The sequence below is a fragment of the Pan troglodytes genome, chromosome 9, assembly GCF_028858775.2.
Source record: "Pan troglodytes isolate AG18354 chromosome 9, NHGRI_mPanTro3-v2.0_pri, whole genome shotgun sequence".
Taxonomy (NCBI): domain Eukaryota; kingdom Metazoa; phylum Chordata; class Mammalia; order Primates; family Hominidae; genus Pan; species Pan troglodytes.
The window spans coordinates 120,170,850-120,192,355 of record NC_072407.2 but is presented as its reverse complement, the minus strand read 5'-3'; the positions used below and the strand labels follow the sequence as shown (position 1 = coordinate 120,192,355).

The 21,506-nt window shown below is 41.6% G+C and overlaps 2 protein-coding genes across 3 annotated transcripts in view; one reads left to right on the top strand and one right to left on the bottom strand.

The window, feature by feature from the left end:
• The window catches only part of CD3E (CD3 epsilon subunit of T-cell receptor complex), a 541,795-nt gene that overhangs the window by 67,865 nt on the left and 452,424 nt on the right, over positions 1–21,506 (bottom strand). The window lies entirely within an intron of this gene.
• Positions 1–21,506, top strand: part of MPZL3 (myelin protein zero like 3) — a 26,715-nt gene extending 5,209 nt beyond the window's left edge. Inside the window, exons 2-6 of one of the 2 annotated variants that reach the window (XM_063784565.1) lie at positions 7,878–8,008; positions 10,958–11,168; positions 12,629–12,794; positions 14,693–14,756; positions 18,295–21,506. In XM_063784565.1, the coding sequence (XP_063640635.1) occupies positions 7,878–8,008; positions 10,958–11,168; positions 12,629–12,794; positions 14,693–14,756; positions 18,295–18,321 (599 nt within the window). In that variant the 3' untranslated portion in view covers positions 18,322–21,506. Of the gene's footprint in view, positions 1–7,841; positions 8,009–10,957; positions 11,169–12,628; positions 12,795–14,692; positions 14,757–18,294 lie in introns of both variants that reach the window. The other variant, XM_003313333.6, reaches the window with a different exon arrangement.

The window sequence follows — 21,506 nt, the reverse complement described above, 5'->3', positions numbered from 1 at the left end:
TCTCTACTAAAAATAGAGAAGAATCATTTGAACCTGGGAGGTGGAGGATGCAGTGAGCCAAGATCGCGCCACTGCACTGCAGCCTGGGCAACAGAGTGAGACTCCATCTCAAAAAAAAAAAAAAAAAAAAAAGAGGAAACTGTTGGTTTGGTCTAGTTGAATAAATATTACTATACTAAACATCCACAATATGCTAGGCTCTGTTTTGGTGGGATCAGGATCTATTGGAGAAGACGTAAGTCAACAGATGATTTTAGAGTCTGATACTAACAGGGAAATGCATTAGAAACCATGAGGATGGAGAGAGATGCTTTGATCTGGCATGAGAATAAAGGAAAGATTTCCTGGAGGTGAAGTTAAATCTTGAAAGAGGAATAAGTTTGTTAGAGATAGGGAGTGAAGAAAATATTAGACATAGAGAGGAGCATAAACAAGACATGGAGGACCGGGCATGGTGGCTCATGACTGTAATCTCAGCACTTTGGGAGGCCAAGATGGAAGGATCACTTGAGCCAAGGAATTCAAGACCAGCCTGGGCAACACAGTGAGACCCCATCTCAAAAAAACAAAAAATAAACAAGGCGGGTGTGGGGTGGGGGGCATTAAATAACTTTCCAAGCAGGTTTTCTGAAACTCGCTTTGATTGGATTAGCTTAGATCACATATTGACCTATCTTTATGATTGGGAGGATGTGATTGGCTCTCAAGAGCCAATTAAGTATTAATACACCTCTTCCTATGTCAGCATTAGGGACTTAACCTGTGTAGCTTGAAATTGACCATGGTAGGAGTATTTGCACCACAGAAATTGTCCAACCCTATGTATGTGGACCTTTTATTTTTTGTAAAAATGTTTTGCTGTTTACCAGGACACCACTAGATGTAATGATTGGTTTAGGTAAATCTGAGTCAGCCTCAGCTGGCAGTAAAGTCAGTTGCTGTTTACTTTTAGTTTTCTCCCCTCCTACCAGACTCATTCTTTTCTCTACTCTACTCTTTGGAAAGCTAACTGTATAGAGTACATCATTCAGGCTCTCTTCCTCTGGTTTCCAGTTAGATTTGGCCAACGGGAGGCATTGGCAGGAGATTGGAGGGCAGGAGAGAGATCAGGATATTTATTTCCTGCTCCCTCCCTCTCTTGGTGCCATGATCTGTAGTACCTGTATCCCTCTAACAACAGCCCTGTCAGGTTGCCCGCAGCTCCCACTCTTACCAGGATCTAGTAACACCATTTCCTCCCTTTGCCCTTCAGACCTGGGGATGGTAAAAGCTTTGTGTGCTGTCAGCTTCCTTAACCTTGGGAAAAGTCCCTTCGAAAAGTGGCCTAGGCTAAGCATGGTGGCTCATGCCTGTAATCCCAGCACTTTGGGAGGTTGAGATGGGAGGATTGCCTGAGTTCAGGAGTTTGAGTCCAGCCTAGGCAACATGGGGAAACCCCGTCTCTACCAAAAATACAAAAAATTAGCCAGGTGTGGTGGCACACGCCTGTGGTCTCAACTATTTGGGAGGCTGAGGTGGGAGGATCACTTGAACCTGGGAGGCAGAGGTTGCAATGAACTGAGATCGCGCCACTGCACTGTAGCCTGAGCAACAGAGTGATGCCCCGTCTCAAAAAAAAAAAAAAAAAAAAAAAAAGAAAAAAGAAAAAAGAAAAGAAAAGTGGCTCATACACTTTTCACAATCTCAGCTGATTGTGCCTTCCATTTCCTGCCTGGATCCTGACTGATAGTGTCATTTCCTCCTAGCTCATAGGCTGTGTGGGAAAAGGTAGGTATCAAAAAAAAAAAAAAAAGGGTATTATTAGGAGATCAGGGGAAATGGATGTTGAGCTGGCAACAAACAAATGTTTACCGCATTCGATTTGAGGTCCTGTGGGGGTGATATTCAAGAGAGTATATCCGGTAACACTTGAACACTCAGAGGCAGATCATGGCTAGTAATATAGATTGGGAAATCATTATCCTGTTAGTGGTTGTTAAATCTACAAGTGAATAGGATTGTCCAAGGAAAACATGTTGAATGACTGTATATTCAGGCTGGAGCTCTAAGGAACACCAGTGTTTAAAGGATGGTTAAGAAAAGAACAGCCTTAGATATTTGATACGTACTGTCAGAGATGTGGGGAGACAGAGAGAGAGTGAGTACGTGTGTGTGTATGTGTAACACAGTCAGTGGTGGAGTTGGTTGGAGGGAAACTAAAGAGATTCTGATCTTAAATTGTAACCCATATCTCTTTGTTCTAAACCAAGGGTTGACAAACATTTTCTGTAAAGGGCCAGAGAGTATTTTAGACTTTGTGGGCTACATGGTCTCTGGGGGCAACTATTCAATTCTGCAAAAAATGCAGCCACAGATAATACATCAACAAATGAACATGGCTGTGTTCTAATAAAACTTTGTTTTAAAAGACATTGTAAATTTTTTTTAGCTGTTTACCAAAAGACCACTGGATGTCATAATTGATTTAGGCCAATCTGGTCACACCCAGAGCTAGCAGTAAGGTCAGTTGCTAGTTGTTTTTAGTTTGTTCCCTTTCCACTAGATCCATTTGCTTCCATTTAGCTCATGGGCCATAATTTGCTCACCTTTGCCCTAAACCAACTGCTCCCTTGACATTATCCCTTGGGTATCTCAGAAGCACCTTAAATGCATCCAGAATCAAACTCCTGTTCCCCTGCCAAGCCTAGTACTTTTCTAGTCTTCCTGTCTCAGTGAATGACATCAGCAAGTCAGAAACCTGACAGTCATCCTTCATACCTCCCTTTCCCTAACATTCCACAGCCATACTTAGTTCAAACTTCCCTTCTTTCTTAATTGACTATCGTAGTAGCCTCCTCAGTAATTTCCCCATATTCACTCATTCACTTTTTCTTTTTTTTCTTTAAGAGACGAAGTCTTGCTCTATTGCCCAAGCTGGAGTGCAGTGGTGCGATCTTGGCTCACCGCAACCTCTGCCTCCCACCACCACGCCTGGCTAATTTTTCATTTTTAGTAGAGACGGGGTTTCGCCATGTTGGCCAGGCTGGTCTCGAACTCCTGACCTCAGGTGATCCACCCACCTCGGCCTGCCAACATGCTGAATTTACCCATATTCACTCTTGATTCCTTGTAAGTGTCTTCTCTAAAGTGATCTTTTTTTTCTTCTTTTTTTGAGATGGAGTCTTGCTTTGTTGCCCAGGCTGGAGTGTAGTGGTGCGATTTTGGCTCACGGCAAGCTCTGCCTCCCAGGTTCATGCCATTATCCTGCCTCAGCCTCCTGAGTAGCTGGGATTACAGGCACCTGCCACCACACCCCACTAATTTTTTGTATTTTTAGTAGAGACGGGGTTTCACCATGTTAGCCAGGATGGTCTCGATCTCCTGAACTCGTGATCCACCCGCCTCGGCCTCCCAAAGTGCTGGGATTACAGGCGTGAGCCACTGCGCCCAGCCTAAAGTGATCTTTTAAGAATGCAGATTTCATCAGGTCTCTTCTTGCCCAGTCCCACAGTTAAGTACTTTCCATGGCTTCCTATTACACTAAGGATGAGGACCCAAATCTGTAAGGTCCTGCCTGGTCTGTTTTTTGTTTACCTCCCAGACACATCTCATTGTATTTTCTCTCCCTTTCGTGTTTTTTTGTGTTGCAGTCATACTCCTTTTCAGCTCCTTGACTGACTGAACTCCTTCCTGGTGCAGGACCTTTGCATGTGCTGTGTCCTCTGCCTAGAATGCCCTCCCTCTCCTCACCTTGTTACCTTTTTCTTCAGATCTTAGCTCAAGAGTAACTTCCAGGGAAGCTTTCATTAACCACTCTCCTCTCCCCCATCATAACAGGGGCCGTACCCATAGCCACTTTCTTTTTCCTTCCTTCGTAGTAGTTATCCAAGTTTGTTAATTATGCATTTGTCTTTATGATTGCTTAATTAATGTATCAAACTTCTGCTGTATTTCAAGTATACAAGGGAGTGTATTTATTTTGCTTGCATTTAATTCCAAACCCAGAGGATGGCACAAAAGAGATGCTCAAGAAATGTATGTTTGAAGAATGAGTGAATGAATGAGAGCATTGTCATGCAAGCTTTGGGATAGAGAAGTTCAAGGAGCAATGAGTCACTGGTAGAGGACCCAGTAAAATAAGTATAGAAAGGTGTCTACTGGGGTTTTTATCCCTCGGATTTTACAATTTTAAGATATATGATGCCTTTTACCAGAAGTGGTAGTGGAGTTCAGTTGTACCATAAGGTCCATAAGTGAATGGGAAGAAGGAAATGGAGACCTCAAGCGTAGACCACTCTTTCACAAACTTGGCTTAGAAAGGAGAGAAAGGGCAGTAGTTGGTAACTAGAGTAATATTACAGCGTTAAAGAAAGATTTTTTAAAATTGCTATTTGTTTTTGAGGATGGGAGAAACCTGTGTATTTAGAGGCTGAAGGGGAGGGGTTGAAGGCAGTAGAAAGGTTTTTTTTTTTTTTTTTTTTGAGACAGAGTCTCGTTCAGTCACCCAGGCTGGAGTGCAGTGGTGTGATCTCAGCTCACTGCAACCTCTGCTTCCCAGGTTCAAGCGATTCTCCTGCCTCAGCCTCCTGAGTAGCTGGGACTACAGGCATGTGGCACCATGCCCGGCTAATTTCTTTTGTATTTTTAGTAGAGACAGGGTTTTGCCATGTTGCCCCGGCTGCTCTTGAACTCCTGGCCTCATGTGATCCGCCTGCCTCGGCCTCCCAAAGTGCTGGGATTATAGGCATGAGCCACCACGCCTGGCCTAGAGAGGTTTTTCTGCTAAAGCAGAGAATGGAGGGGATGAATCCAGGCAGAGCAGAGGACCTGGCCTCGCATAGGAAAAGGGACACCACATCCTTTCAGGTTGGAAGTAAGGATGAGAGCAGATGCAGGAATGTGTGTGCCTGGGCTGTTTATATGGCCTCAAGTTTCATGACGATGTAAGAGGTAGCACTTTCTTCTGAGAATGAGGGGTTTGGAGGTTGCATGGAGGACTAAGGGAGAATGACAAGCGTTTGAGGAATCATGGAATGGGAAGCTAAGCAAGGCCAGTTAAAGGTTTGCCAGGCCTCATTGAGGACTCAGCTGTGGAAGATATTCACGCATTTCTTATGGTAATTGTCCAGTCGTGTGATTTTTCTTGTTCACAACTAGCCTAGTCTGGTCGTCTAGAGCTGAGCTTTTTCTGAAAGGGTGCAATGGAAAGATAGGAGTGTAGGGGAATTAAGAGTATTGAATGTACTATAAAAAAGGTGATAGGAATAAAGTGGGTGATTTACAAGCATGCTTTGTTCCTATACTAGAATTTCTGGTGACCTGTCCACCTGTTTCTCTCAGTGTCCCTCTGCCTGCTCCCCTCCCTCTGAATTTTTGCCCTGAAGGTGCTGACATTTAATAGAGGAATAGCCTTTGTAACTAGGTGCAATTGATGGCATCTGTGCCTGTGCAGGATTATGTACCTAGTGTTAGGAGGAGAAAGGGCGATGAACCGCATCAGGGAATTTGGGAAGGCACCGCAAAGGGGGCCGATATTTGAGCTGGAATTTGAAGGTGTGTGAATGTTGGGATACGGTGTGGTGGGGAACAACCCAGGCAGGATTATTAGAGGTGGGGAGAGCCTTTCAGACAGAGACCTGTTCAAAGAAAGGCTCAGTGGCATGAAAGGACACAGTACATGTGGGACATGGCAGGACATTCAAGTAATGATGAAGGGATTGGGAAGGTAGATGGGATGCAGTGACAGAAGTTTAGGGCTAGATTGCCACTGTCTGAATTCTATTTTGTAGTCCAATAGGAAATTACTGAAAGTTTTTGAATATGTGTGGTGTTCATTTTAATAATAATAGCTAACGTTTATTAAAGTTATTATTCCAGATGCTGTGCCAAGCGTTTCATGTTGTGAAATGAACAACATGATCGTAATGAAAAATTATCTTTTTTGATTTTAGTGGCTCTTCAGAGTGATCCAGTGAAGTAGATCTTGTTATTATTCCCATTTTCCAAGTGAAGACATTGAAGCTTGAACTGGTTAGGTAACCGAGATCACGGTCTCACGACCAGAAAGTAGCTGAGCTAGAACTCAAGTCCAGCTTTGGCTAATTCTAAATCTGTATTTCAAATCTCTATATTATACTTATGTTTAGGATAAAGGAATGGACATGGGGAGAGTGTAGATTGTCCATTCATTTCCACCTTCCAGTTTTTAGAGCTAGATCTTGAGTGATGAATAAGGATTTTCTTACAGTGATGGGTCAGGATTGAGGGCCTAAGAAAGTGGGGACTGAGGGATAAAAGCTTTCCAGCAGAGGGACAGCATTTGCAAAGGCACAGAAGGCAGGACAGGTTTAGCATGGCAAAGTCGGAAAGGGTGCCATAGGCAGACCAGAAGTAATCTTCATCTTTGGGAGGGTCAGATTCTTATGAGTTCTTATTAGTGGGTTCAGTTTTGGTCTCCTCCTTTTAAAAGGAATGTCAACAGACTGGATTGTCTAGAGAGGAGCAAGAAAAATGATTCAAAGCTGGCAGAGGTAAAGGCAGTGGAACTGATGACTCATAACTGTGACAGGAAAGGTTGAGAGTGTGTGGGCAGGATTGAAGAGGTGGCAATAATGACAATGACACTGTCTAACACGCACTGAGCACTTACTCTGGTTTGGGTAGGCTTCTTAGTGTTGTATGTGTTTTAACTCTTTTAATCCTCACAGTGGCCTTCTGAGGTAAGTACTGTTATTATCATTCCCATGAGGCTGAGAAGACTGAAGAAGTACGGTAACTTACTAAGGCTGCAGAGCCAGCAGGTGACAGGGCCGGGATTTGAACCCAGACCCTCTGGCGTAGGAGCCGTGGCCTGCGTGCTCAATCACAACACCATTCTGCCTGTACCAGAAGCACTGCCGATTTTCAGGACAGCGTGTGGGTTTGCACTTTTCTGAAATCTTGCTGCTCTGTTTGTCTTGGCCAGCAGAAGATTCATGGCTTCTTGAGGTAGATAAGGAAGCAGGAAGAACAAAGTACTGGCAATGTCATTTCCTAAAATATGCCCCTGTAGGGAAAGATAAGTTTTTGTTTTCTGAAAGCAGAAGGAACTGGTTAGAACAAAGTGCCAGCCCTTTTCAGGGAGATGAAGTGTCAGAGTTGGATAAATGAGTGGTTTTGGAAGACGTAAGTCTTTAGTGGGTTTTAAAATGGTTCCTTATTTTTACTTGCTAGAATGCATTTACCTATTCTGTTTTCTTCCCCATGATTTACTTTTAATGGTTGTGTGATTCCTCAGCCAGCTTTAAGAAAAAGGGAAAAACTAGATAGTACCTTGGGGGCAGTTTTAGAAAATTATTTGAAATAAATTCTCCCATTCTTACTTCCTATTCTCATTTTGCTGTTGATGAGGCAATGGTAGCTTCATGATGCAACCATGCTATACCTGGGGTAAGTCCCTTAGGCCACAAAAGCTGCCATATTCCCAGTGTGTGTGTGTGTGTGTGTGTGTGTGTGTGTGTGTGTGTGTCTGCGGGGGATGGAAGGGGATGGGTGATGTTGCCTTTTAGCCAGCCATGGGCAGACCCATTGTTTGTACTTAATTGAACCACAAGCCTGTATTCGGGAAAACGCTGGTGTGACCAGATTTTAAATTTTTACACAAGCATTCAGTTGTGATTTAAGATTAGAAAATGATTGAAAAATGCTATCTTTGATTAATGCAGATATCAATTCCTTGTCCCTTGTGGGCTTGCCTGAGAAGATAATTGTTAATATTTATTGCTCTGGCTTTTTGATGAGGGTTCTAAAAATAATTGTTCACTCACATCTGTATATTCCACCCACATGAATGCATTTTAAGTGTTTGGGTTTGCTTTGATTAGGTGTTTATATCGTCTTTTCCTTGGAGATTCATGCAGATGCCCATGTCCGAGGTTATGTTGGAGAAAAGATCAAGTTGAAATGCACTTTCAAGTCAACTTCAGATGTCACTGACAAGCTTACTATAGACTGGACATATCGCCCTCCCAGCAGCAGCCGCACAGTATCAGTAAGTGTGTACTTTTTCGGAACGTTCCTTTGGTCAACAGTTTTGGAATTGTTTTACTGCAAATCATAGGCATGCCTGAGGCCATCTCATCTTAGAGTAGAAGATGGGCTTCTACTTTAATAGAGATAGATGACCTTTTATCCTATATGACATTCATTTGGTCACGCAGGGCCCCACGTAAGAATTCTGTAAATAAGCTGTAGGAAAAAAGCTGTCAGAAACTCAGAGGAAATGTGGTTTAATTTTGTTTCCTCTTTGTTGTTTCTTTTTGCATTATTTCATAGCTTCATTTTCAGATTTAATGTACTAAAAAGGGTACCTTCAGGACTATTGAATAGAAAAATTCTATGGGTCCAGTCATGGACATCCTTTCTCTTAAGGCTGCTCATTTTCTGTCATATTAAGTTGTCTCAATGGGTGTATCTGTTTGCATATTTGCGCTTTGTGGAGTTATCTTGGCACTTTCTCCCAGTGTATAAACATCTGCATTGATTTATATGGCTGCCTTTGAAGGAAATGGTGGCACCTCGTGTTGGTGACAGATGTTGGTGACAGATGGTCTTGCAATATTGGAAGCAATATACCTTATTGAGGTATATTAGTCACACATATAAAACACATTTATGGTCCAAGTTTCATTGTAGGTGTCTAATTGAAGATTAAAATGCTATAAAATTTTTTTCTCTTTAAGCTTCCAGCAGTATCCTTAGCTCAGGATAGATGTTATTCAAGAATGTGAATGTCATAGCTGTATGGAAGATTGTATTTTTTAAAGTATTGTTGATTTATTTATCCCATTTCCTTCACTGGAAAAATGTCCTCTTTGACTTTCATGTATAAATAAGCTTTGCATTCTGTGTTAGGAGCCATTATAGAATGCCACATAGCTTGAGGCTAGGTAGGGGACTCCAATGAAAGAAGCTAGGCTGTATTCATGCTCCCCTCCCACTTTTTTTTCAGACTTGAAATAGTTCACTTGATTCTGAGTGGTCAGGAAACTGTGGCTGGCCTTATTTGGCTCTGCCTCCTTGGTAAAAAGTAGGACAGAGCAAGCAATAGGGAGCTTCCTGGGTCAGAAACAGCAGCTCTCTCCTAGTGCTGCTCTCTGCAAGGCTGGTCAGAAAATCAACAAACTCATACAAGTTGGAATTAAAGTTACATAACATGATGTTGCAGTCATGGGGTTAGTCAATCAGGATTGTGTCAGATTAATCAATTTGCAAGGGATATGAGTTTCATGAACTTAACATTGAATTTATGGGCTAGACTAATCTCGAGGATACACAGTGGGCCGTGTTTTGTCAATAAGGAGTTTCAAACTCTTTTACACTGATGCTGATAATTAGTGGTAGGGATTCTTTACCTCCCCCTTTGAAATGTTCAACACACTTATTATTTCTCATTATCTGTCTTTATCACTAAAATGTAAGTTCCGTGAGAGTAGGGACTATGCCTGCGTGGCTCCTACCATATCCTTTTGCTTAACAATGCCTAGCACGTTAGAGGTCTGCACCAAATATTTGTTGAATAAATGCATGAACAAATGAATGAATAAGTGAGTCAGCATCTTTTCTGGGAAGTTGCTTTTCAAAATTGGGCAATTCAGTGGTTGTAAACACCCAGGTTCCTAAATGGGAAGGTACCAAGTAACAAAGAAAGAGGAAAGCCTGTATTTTGCATAAGCCATATTGCATAAGTCATATTATATTGTAATACCTGCCTGGCCTGCCCCAGGTATAATTAGGCTTTTGGTGATGAAGTGTCTAATCAAGGCTTTTGATAAGTGTCTGATAATTAGGCTTTTGGTGATGAAGTGTCTGATCAAGTCCTAGGCAGCATTATTTTAATTCAACATATATTCACTGAGTACTTATCAGGTATTAGACTTAGGGATTATATTAATTGTCAAGATAGATAACTTGAGAGAGGCTGAATTATATTACAACCTCCTTGTGATTTTGAGAATAAGCAAAAATCTCCCTTTTGTCACTTACTAGTTGTATACCGTAGAGCAACTCACTTAGTCTTTTGTTTGGCTTTGTTTTCTTTCTTTCCTTTTTTTTCTTTTTTTTTGAGGCGGAGTCTAGCTCCGTTGCCGAGGCTGGAGTGCAGTGGCACAATCTCGGCTCACGGCAATCTCCGCCTCCTGGGTTCAAGCAATTTTCCTGTCTCAGCCTCCCAAGTAGCTGGGATTATAGGTGTATGCCACCACACCTGGCTAATTTTTGTATTTTTAGTAGAGATGGGGTTTCACTATGTTGGCCGGGCTGGTCCTGAACTCCTGAGTTCAAGTAATGCGCTCACCTCGGCCTCCCAAAGTGCTGGAATTACAGGCATGAGCCACCATGACCAGCCTGCTTCCCTTTTTATACATTTGGAATAATTATACCTGCCTCATGTAGTTCAGTGTAGTCATGAGGCTCAAGTGAGTAAATGTGTGGAAATTATTTGCAAACTATAGAGTGCTATTCAAATACAAGATGCTACTTTAGAACAAAGTTTCCCAACTTTGGCACTGTTGACATTTTGAGCCAGATAATTCTTTGCTGTGGGTGCTGTCCTGTGCATGGTAGGATGTTTAGTAGCATTCCCGGCCCCTACCCACTAGGTGCAGGTAGCATCTCCCCAGTTGTGACAATCAAAAATGTCTTCAGATATTGCCAATATCTCTTGGAGGGTGAAATTGCCTCTGGTTGAGAACTATTATTTTAGGGTTCCAGGGAGAATTTAGAAGAGATTCAAGGGTTAGGATCCCAGAAGTCTCTCATCGGGCCTTTTTCTGATCAGTTTTATTAACCTATAGGATGGAGGTTAAAAAAGCATAAAAAGTTGCCCAACTGAAAAAAAACACACCATTATACAGTTGTATTTTATTTTGGACCTACTGAGCTTTATATTTTCATTGCATTTTCCAAGTTAACTTTTTCTCTCATGGTGTTGCTTTCTTAGATATTTCATTATCAGTCTTTCCAGTACCCAACCACAGCAGGCACATTTCGGGATCGGATTTCCTGGGTTGGAAATGTGTACAAAGGGGATGCATCTATAAGTATAAGCAACCCTACCATAAAGGACAATGGGACATTCAGCTGTGCTGTGAAGAATCCCCCAGATGTGCACCATAATATTCCCATGACAGAGCTAACAGTCACAGAAAGGGGTAAGCTCATTGCCACCAACCTTCTTCTGCAGTGCTCTGTGACTGCTGTGGTGCTTTCTGGAGAGCTCGATGATAAACAAAGCTGTCTATCTTTGTAAGCCAGTTGGGTCATTAAATCATTGAATCGAAGTAATTTTTCTGCCATCCCAATATGTATGTTGGGGTCAATTTTTAATCTTTATTTTGAAAACTGAATTTTCTCTCCAAATTTTGTCATAGTTTCTCCATTACCCTTTTTTTAATTTTAACTTTAGGTGACCAAAGTTCTTGTGGAATGCACGGAAAACCCCTGAGTAAATATAGGGTTGTTATCTCTGTGAAATAGAAGTCATTCCAGTTTTCCTAGCATGTTCATACTCCCAGTTATGACATAGTGTTCTTGCCTGTGTCTTGAAAGGGTACCCCCTCTAACGTTGAGAGGTAGTGCTTTTCTTTTATGCTGCAAAGAACAGTAGTTTCCCTTTAGTGTGAAACAGGAGAAGAGTAGATTAAGGACTGATTTTTTTTTCTATGTTATTCCCTGATGACGATTAAGTGGTCATGCTAGTCCTTAATTGGATTTGAGCTAAAGATTTAGAGGTACATTATGGGTCATTATAGATTCGTCATCATTTCTCAAGTCTTTCTCAAGTTTCTCTCCCTTGCTCTTTTCCTCCTTCTCTCCCTCCCTTCCTTCCTTCTTCCTTCTCATCTTCCCTTCCTTTCTCCTTCCCTTCCTCTCTCCCTGTCTCATTTCTTCCTTCTCTTTCTCTTTCTTGCTTTCTCTCTCTCTCTTTCTTTTTTCTTTTAAAGGTAATAACTTGTAGGTTTCAAAGATGAGCACATTCATACTGCTGGCAGAAGAAGAAAATGATACAGTTTTGCTGGAAGGCAGTTTGGTAGTATGAATTAGTGCCTTAAAAATATAGGCCCTTTGATCTAGTAATTCCATGGTAAATTTCATCTTAAGGAATTAGAGCTAAAGATGAAGATCTATGTACAAGCCTGGCTATCCTAATGTGACTTGTAGATTCTAAGAATTGGAACCAACTTGAATGTCCAGCATTAGAGGATTAGTTCTATAAATTATTCAATATGATAGAATGCTATGCAGCGATTACACATCACATCTGGAAGGAATTGTTAAATATTTATCATATTATAAGTAAAAAAGGAGGTTAAAATAATGTATAATATATGATCCATACTTAAAAATATATATGCCCTCCTTGCACCCCATACCCAATACCCCTAGAAGAAGATTAAATGGGTAGATACCAAAGTGTTCTTCCTAGGTAGTGGGATTATCGGTACATTTTTATTCTTCATTGTACTTTTGTGTATTTTCTACCTTTCACACAATGATTTATTACTTTTGTAATCAGAAGAAATATAAGAGCAAAAGTAGAACCTAGTTGCTCATGTCGCAGGAGGCATATTTGCACGTCCCTGTCTTTTACCTTCTCTTTCTCCGCCTCTAGGTTTTGGCACCATGCTTTCCTCTGTGGCCCTTCTTTCCATCCTTGTCTTTGTGCCCTCAGCCGTGGTGGTTGCTCTGCTGCTGGTGAGAATGGGGAGGAAGGCTGCTGGGCTGAAGAAGAGGAGCAGGTCTGGCTATAAGAAGTCATCTATTGAGGTTTCCGATGAGTAAGTCCAGCAGGAGCCCTGGGCAGCAAGCCTGTTTCCTCCTTAGTGCCCTACCCAGACCCCCACATCCACACCTTCCTTTCTTCTGGACCGAGTTTAGTTCTGCTGGTGAACTTTCTTTTCGAAGAGAATAGTTCTGCTAAGGGGCGCCAAAAGGAAGGTTGAAAGTGATGTGTGTGAATATTAATTTGGAGAGAGATGGGGGAGTTGATATATGGTCCTAGTCTTCTGCTTTGGAAATCAGATTGTACAGTGCCATGGTCTGAATAAATTCTGAAGTCAGTGTTTCATTCTTTCAATTCCAGGTCAATTATTTTTCCTTCACCTTGTATTTGGCACTGAGCTGATGATGTCTCCTGACAGAAAATGCCTGAGCAATGAGAGAGGCTTTAAGAATAGCTGTGGAGGGCAAAAGCGATTTGAATAAGCGAGATCTATTCTTGGTCAGCATATGTTCTGAAGGGAGGGGCTACATGGATCGTGGTTATTAAAAAGATTTATTAAACATTATTCTGCCAGTAAGCAGGCATGATCTAGTATATTCCCTAAACATAAATGTAGTAAAAGGAAATCAAAACACATATCTACGTAAAACCCCTTTTCTCCATTATCTATGTCAGGGGAGGGGAGTCTTACATTGAGAAGGTCCAAAATTCAATCTCTCTCTGTGTGTGTGTGTATGTGTGTGTGTGTGTGCATTTATTTAATGATAAGAGAGCACCCTGTGCCATTTCCAAGGAATCTGTGGCTCAAAAAAGACAAAGAACTCTTGGTAAAAATGCTAATGTCTATTTCTAAGCATGGTATCCAAAACCCCTTATGATTTTACTCTAAGTCACATTGTTCCCTGACATCTCCCCACGTCCCAGCTGCCATGAACTTATTTATGTCCCCTAACATACTATACTTCATTCGTATATTTTTCCTAACTCTTTCTCATCCTCTAAGACCCCTCCTTTTGACTTGCCGGGAATGCCCTCTTTCCTTCTCTTGTTTGCCTGGAAACTCTTTCTTATCCTCCAAGACCCAGCTGAAATAGCCCCTTCTCTTGAGTTTCCCTGAGACCTCAGGGGACAATTTGTCACTCCTCACTCTTTGCTGCTGCAGCAGTTTGATGTTAACTCTATTAAAACACTTATCACACTGCATTATAACATATTTGTTAAGTTTTAACAGGTCTCTCACCCCCATCATGAGCCCTTCACAGGCTCAAGTTTTATTTATCTTTTTACCTCTAGGCTAGCACAATGCTCAGACTTTGCCAGTGCTCAGTACACTTCTGAATGAGGGATAATTTATTGAGCATTTATTATGTGCCAGGCACTATGGTATGTGTTTCACATGTATTTATTTTTTATTTATTCCTAACAACTGTGCTTTAAGGGTGGGTAGTAATATGTGCATTTTTTGTTTGTTTGTTTTTTGATATGGGAGTCTCACTCACTCTGTCACCCAGGCTGGAGTGCAGTGGTGTAATCTTGGCTCACTGCAACCTCTGCCTTTTGGGTTCAAGTGATTCCCCATCTTAGCCTCCTGAGTAAGTGGGATTACAGGTATGCGCCACAACGCCCAGCTAATTTTTGTATTTTTAGTAGAGACGGGGTTTTGTCATGTTGGCCAGGCTGGTCTCGAACTCCTGACTTCAGGTGATCCACCCACCTCATCCTCCCAAAGTGCCGGGATTACAGGCATGAGCCACTGCACCTGGCCAATATGTGCATTTTATAGATGAGGAAACAGGCTTCTGGGGCTTAAACAATTTGCCCAGTCACCCAGCTAGTGAGTGGAAGAACTGGAATCTAAAACCAGACCTGTCTGATTTCAACACCTGTACTTTCAACTGCTCTACTCTATTGAGGATAGTGGTGATTCAGATTCGGTTTGTCCTCTTTTTACAGCACTGATCAGGAGGAGGAAGAGGCGTGCATGGCGAGGCTTTGTGTCCGTTGCGCTGAGTGCCTGGTAAGTGCATGCCATTCCTTCTGCTTACTGTTGATGTCCCACTTTCCTGCTTACCTAAGAGGATCCATCCTATGCCCTCAGAGGCAGCAGAGGATATGCAGGTAGGTCCAAGCAAGATATGAACCAGCATCTTTCCCCAAAGCATTTTGGACTCAGGGGACCCCTACCAATTCTAACCAAGATTTTGTTTCCTGTCTCGTGGGCGTAGAGCAGTGATCTTAGGTTAGGGAAGGGGGCCACGTAGAGTAGTTTCTGCTGACTGACAGAAAATCCCAAAACAGGAGTGTCCTATGCCACTGAATTCATACTAGGAGACTTCGACTGGCTGGACTTGACCCTGAATTTAACTTTTCTACTGAGCTGTAGTATTTTTCAGGGAGTTAGGGTGATATAACCTTTTAGGTAACTTGATGTCTTTTATCAATAAGAAATACCACCCTGGAAGGCCCAAGTTTTGATTTAAATGTCAAAAGGCTGTCATCCCTCCTGCTTTGAGTACTCACTGTGACTAATGACAGAATCAGAGAGTCCAATTAGGAGGCTGGGGTGGGTGTCCTAGGATCCCAGCAGGAGGGAAGACTCTCTGATGTGGTGCAGTTGGAAACAGGTCACAAAGAACTTCTGATCTCATATGATACATACCTGTCATTGCCTCCTGTTTACTTATTGCCAAGCTCACACTTGGCTCGATGACTAATTGCAGTGTTTTTTGTTTTTCTTTGTCTCATGCACTTGAGTATCATAGGGAAGATGAGAGAAACGTTGGTAATGCCAGTGCAGAGGACCTAATACCAACCTTTGGAGGCTCGGATATTTTTAAGAACGCAAAAGAAGTTAATGTTCATATGGTTATTATCCACATTTCAGATATTAATCCATTCAACAGTGATTTGTTGAGCATCTGTCACGTGCCATATGTACTGTTCTAGGTGCTTAGGAACCAGCAGTGAACAAAACTGAGAAAAATTCCTACTCTCTGAGAACTGAATGTTCTTTGCCTGGAAAATTTTCTCATCCTCTAAGACTCTGTTGAATTGGGGTACAAATACTCACAAAGTTTTTAAAAATAAGTAAAATATATAGTATATGAGATGGTACTTAATGATATGGAGAAAAAAGCAGAAAAGGGGGATGGGATGGCTGGATGGGGGTGTGACATTAAATAGGTTAGGGACAACCTCAGTGAGAAGGTACTCAAGAAAACACCTAAGAGAAGCAAGCCATATGGCTATTGTGGAGGAGCGTTTCAGGCAGAAGAAGTGACTGGTGCAAAGGCTCTGAGGAGGGGCCATGATTGGCATATTCTTGGAGTAGCAAGGGGGCAGTATGGCAGAAATGAAGACAGCAAGGCAAAGAATAGTATTTGTTGACATCAGAGAAGTAACGCAGCAGCTAGATCTTACAGAACCTTATAGATTATTTTAATGACCTGGACTTCTACTCAATGAAATGGAATCCATTGGAGGGTTTGGGAAGAGAAGCAGTATCAACTTATGTCTGTTTAAAAAGCATTACTCTGGCTTTTGTGTTGAGAATGGGTGGTAACGAGCAATGACAGAATCAGAGAGTCCAAGTAGGAGGCATTTGCATTAATCCAGGTAGCTGAAGATGCTGGTAGTTTGGACCAGGGTGGTGGTGGTGGAGGTGGTGAGGAGTGGTTGTATTCTGATTATAGTTTGAAGGTAAAGCCAGAAGGATTTACTGCTTCTGCATTTATATATGAAAAAATGAGAGGACTCAAGGATAGTTCCAAGATTCTTGACTTGAGCAACTGGTAGAATAGAGTTACCATTTGCTAATATGTGGAAGTCTGTGGGTGAATCAAATTTTAGGAGGAAGAAAAGAAGTTGGGTTTGGACATATTAAGTTTGAAATACTTATTAAACTTCCAAATGGAGATGTGGAGTAGGCAGTTGTGGGTGTGGAGTTGAGAAGAGAGGTCTAGACTGGAGGTAGAGATTTAGGAGCCATTAGCAGATAGAGACTGATACAGACATTTCCTCCAGGGAAATGAATGTAGATAGGGAAGGGGTCAGAGGACAGAACCTGGGCCCTCCAAGATTTCTAGGATGGGGAGATGAAGAGGAATTATTAGTAAAGAGGCTAAGAAAGAGCGGCTAGTGAGGTAGGAAGAAAGCCAGGAGATTTTGGTATCCTGGGAGTCAAGTGGAGAATTATTTCTAGGAAAAGAGAGTGATCAACTGTGTCATTTGCTGTGGAGTCAGGTGAAGTAAAATGAGAGCTGATAATTGATTATTGGATGATTTGGGAATATGGAGGTCATTGGTGACCTTGGCAAAAGGATCTTCAGTGGAATAGTGGGAATGAAAACTTGTCTGGGGTGGGGTCAAGAAAGATTGCAGAAAGATGCATTGGAGGCAGTGGGTATAAACAACTCTTTCAAGGAGTTGTGCTGTGAAGGGATGCAGAGAGACAGGCAATACGTGGAGGGCAATGTCACTGGTGGCTTTTCTTTTTAAGATGGGAGAAAATGAACACATTTGTATGCAGATGGGAATTATGTAGTAGAGAAGGAAAAAATTGATGCTGCAAGACAGAGAGGAGAGGATTGCTGGTGTAATGCCAGGATCTAGTGCATAAGTGGAGTGGAGATGTTGACCTTAGATAAAGTAAGACAGGGAGAGTGTATAAGAACAATAGGGAAGGCCAAATAGATGGATCCAGATGTAGATGAATGGCCACATGTGATGGAGCTTGTGGAAATTCCCTACTAATTGCTTCTCTAGTCCCAATCATGGGAGAAAGCAAGGCCGTCAGCTGAGAATGATGGGAAGAGGAGGTGTTGGAAGTTTGGGGAAAGAGGGAAGGGTATGAAATAGTCATCAAGGAGAATAAATAGACTAGAGAAGTGTGGTATGCCAGATAATGCTAATGGCCCACTTGAAGTTAGAAGTAATGAATATGAGTATGAATAATAATAATGGTAACAGGAGCTAGTCTTGAATGAGTGCTTATGAAGTGCCAGGCAGTGCTAAGTAATTTACATATATTGCCTCATTCAATTCTCATAACAGTTCTATGAGGTGTATTTTTATTATCCCCATTTTACAGATGAGGAAACTGAGGCTTAGAGAAGTTAATAACTTTATCCAAGGTCACACAGCCACAAGAGGTGGAACTCAGTGGTAGACTGACACTTAGTCTAAATTCCTAACCACAATTTTGCACATTTCTGCAAGAGAGTGAGGAGAGGATCGCTGGGGTGATTCCACTGACACTTGTTTTGCTAAGAAAGGGTGCGGTAGACGGGCATCTTTTCTTGTGTGTTGAGGTTTTAAAAAATATTCACCAAGGGAAAGGAAACCACTAGGGCTTCAAAGCAGAAATTAGCCCAATAGACACCAATTATATTGAGGTCCTGTGAAGCTCCGTGGGAATTTAGGTGTATTGAGTCAGTGGCATTTCACTGTGGCTGTCTCCCCAAGCCAGGTTCCATTTGGAGGATCCTAACATGTGGTCTTTGCCTAAATTCCAACTCTGGAATTGTGTTTCACACCTGCTGTTTTTCTCCCTCCAGGATTCAGACTATGAAGAGACATATTGATGAAAGTCTGTATGACACAAGAAGAGTCACCTAAAAACAGGAAACATCCCATTCCACTGGCAGCTAAAGCCTGTCAGAGAAAGTGGAGCTGGCCTGGACCATAGCGATGGACAATCCTGGAGATCATCAGTAAAGACTTTAGGAACCACTTATTTATTGAATAAATGTTCTTGTTGTATTTATAAACTGTCCAGGAACTCTCATAAGAGACTCATGACTTCCCCTTTCAATGAATTATGCTGTAATTGAATGAAGAAATTCTTTTCCTGAGCAAAAAGATACTTTTTGATTCATCTTTGCTCTGGAATGTATTACATGTTTTCTTCCAACTGTTTGAAGGAGAATTTTGAATGTTTGCCACACTGCTGATACCCAAATAATTTTTTAAATGAAGTGGAGCTTGTGGCTTCCTGATGTGTCACCAGACAAAATATTCGCCTGGGATATGTATTCTTTGTTTTTTGCTCCATGTACACTTTCAGCTGTGAGTTAGTATAGGGCATATACTTACCAGTTTAATGACCTCAACCTCAGTTGTGTTTGGATAACTTAGGGTGTATACCCTTAGTTTCCTTAGAGTTGATAGGATCAAGTCATTGGTTTGCTTTGACTGGGTTTTTAAAGTATTAAGTACAGTGTCATCAATTTACAGTTAAGGAAAGGAATCGTGAAGTAGAAAAATTATTTTCTTTAGTCTTGCTGGTGCAATTTGGGCTAAGGAGTCTTTGTTATTTTCTTTCTTGCTTTTTTTTTTTGAGGCAGAGTCTCACTCTGTCACCAGGCTGGAGTGCAGTGGTGTGATCTTGGCTCACTGCAACCTCTGCCTCCTGGGTTCAAGCGATTCTTGTGCCTCAGCCTCTCGAGTAGCTGGGATTACAGGCATGCGCCACCACACCCAGCTAATTTTTGTGTTTTTATTAGAGACGGGGTTTCACCATTTTGGCCAGGATGGTCTCAATCCCCTGACCTCGTGATCCACCTGCCTCGGCCTCCCAAAGTGTTGGGATTACAGGCATGAGCCACTGTGCTTGGCCTGTTATTTTATTTTCTTATAACTACAATTTTCTTCTTGAATTTTCAGGTCAGAGGCAAGAAAAACTCTTTACAGGTTTTTAGTGGGGGGCTTATGGAGTATTTCAGGAGTTCTTTGCAATTAAATCATCTTTTCACTTGTATTGTTTTTCAAAACTTTGTTGATTTCTAAAATGTGCCAACTGTGAGTAAACTATGGTATTTGCAAGCAGTTTTTACATAATATTTGAGATGAGGAAGTGAGATTGTGCATGACATACTTCTCCTTTGTACTCTCTCAGTGCCTTATAGCAGGCTACTCCATTCTGCTATGACAATTTGTTTCAAATGTTAATTTACATAGGATTTTTTATAAGCCATTAAGGCATATGTATAGCATATCAGTAAAGATGGATGGTGCATATATAAATAGTCCTCTGTAATAGTGATTGGATTTACTTCTCAATTATGAGAGACAAAAATTATCCCCTCACCTATCTCTATTCTTTCAACAGGTTGATCCCTTTTCATGATTTTTCATTAGGTGGTTCAGGAAGTTTCCATATTACAGCACTTCAGACTGTATATGTTAGTTTAAAAATCACTTTTCTCTCTCTCAATTTCTTTCTTTTTTTTCGAAGACTTAATTTAAAAAATTTGGGTTGTTAGATCTGTATCGTAGATTTGGCCTGGCCTCTTCTGTTAACCTAGTCCACAGATGAGCGAATCTGGTTAGTTGAAGGACATTGTGATTTGACTCTGGTCACGCGAGGAAGTAGAAGAGGCAAAGACAGGACTGGCAGTTTAAATTTCCAGTGGTTAAACCTCACGGTACTTTGGGGCTGCTTGTTAATTTTTGTGGTTGTCTGAGGCCAATCTAACGTGACCATTTCTGACACCTCAACAGAGAGAGGAAAGCAACTTGAGCAATGAGAGTAAATAACTTGGGCTCTCAGAGATTTGAAGATAGAGATCTCATTGTGAGGGGGACTATTTTGCAGGTCCACATTTCTCCAAGAAAGAGATGGTGTTACAGGAACCCACTGAAAGCCACATACCATTAAATGAGGAACCAATTTTGGCTGGGCCTTCTTGTAATGTCCTTGCAGGTGTGTTGTGAAGATTAATGCAGGGTAGTATGTTTGTAGATTGACACCTAGTCTAAACTTGAGGTAATTGGTGCTCTGTGAATACTCAGTCGTGTTCTTTTATAGCCTTAATCATGATTTGAACTAGTCCCTTGCTTTTTAAATGACCGAATGAAGTCCTTCGTGTTAAGGGAGTACATTGATAACTTAGTTTACTTTATGGGTTTGTGGTTGCATCCCAGTCATCAGCTGCTATCATTTTCCTTCTTCATCCCTTATACTGAGATTTGGGTTACAGCTTTTTATTCTTCGAAGGATCACAAAGCAGTGTACAGACACCTGCCTTCTTTAAGGATGAAAGGAAGATAAAGTGGCTTTTTTTTGTTTACTTATTTGTTTCACCTCTTGTTTGAGTAACTTCTAAGGTGCTATTCTCTCTCTCTTTTTGCTACCCCATGAGCTCTTGTCACAGCGATGGAAACCAGCCTCGTTTAGAAAGGGAACTTAGTTCAGAAGGGGTTAAAAGCCTTCCAGAATTTTTCTTTAGCTGCTGAAGTTTTTACTTGTGGTTATATGACTTTAAGTTTTATGCATTACGCTCTTAATTCTATTACAAAATGTGGACTCACCAATTGCTTTGTGTTTTCCATGTGACCTGTTACTTCAGGCTACTTGGGGAACATCTTAGTCCTCTGTAGCTCCTGAACCCAGCACTGGTGCTTCAAGAGAGAAGGTAGCACGTCTTTGTTCAAAACAAAACAAAACGACACTTCTGGAGGCCACATCCTGAATATGAATGTTCTACTAAGTCACTCAGTTATGGTTCTAAAGGGAAACTGTAAGAAGACCCACAAGGAATGGACCAAGACTATTATTTAATTGCACAACTTGAAACTTTGCTGCCAGAAGAGGCAGCTCCATTCCTTTGACTCCAGTGTTGGGCTGTTAACTGCTGCACCTCATTGCCTTTTTTTGTTTTTGTTTTTGTTTTGTAGGAGGGTAGGCACTGTTGGGCCATATGCACAAATATTGTAACTCTTGGTATCTTTACTGCATCATAGTCAATAAACTTCTTTGCACCCTTTA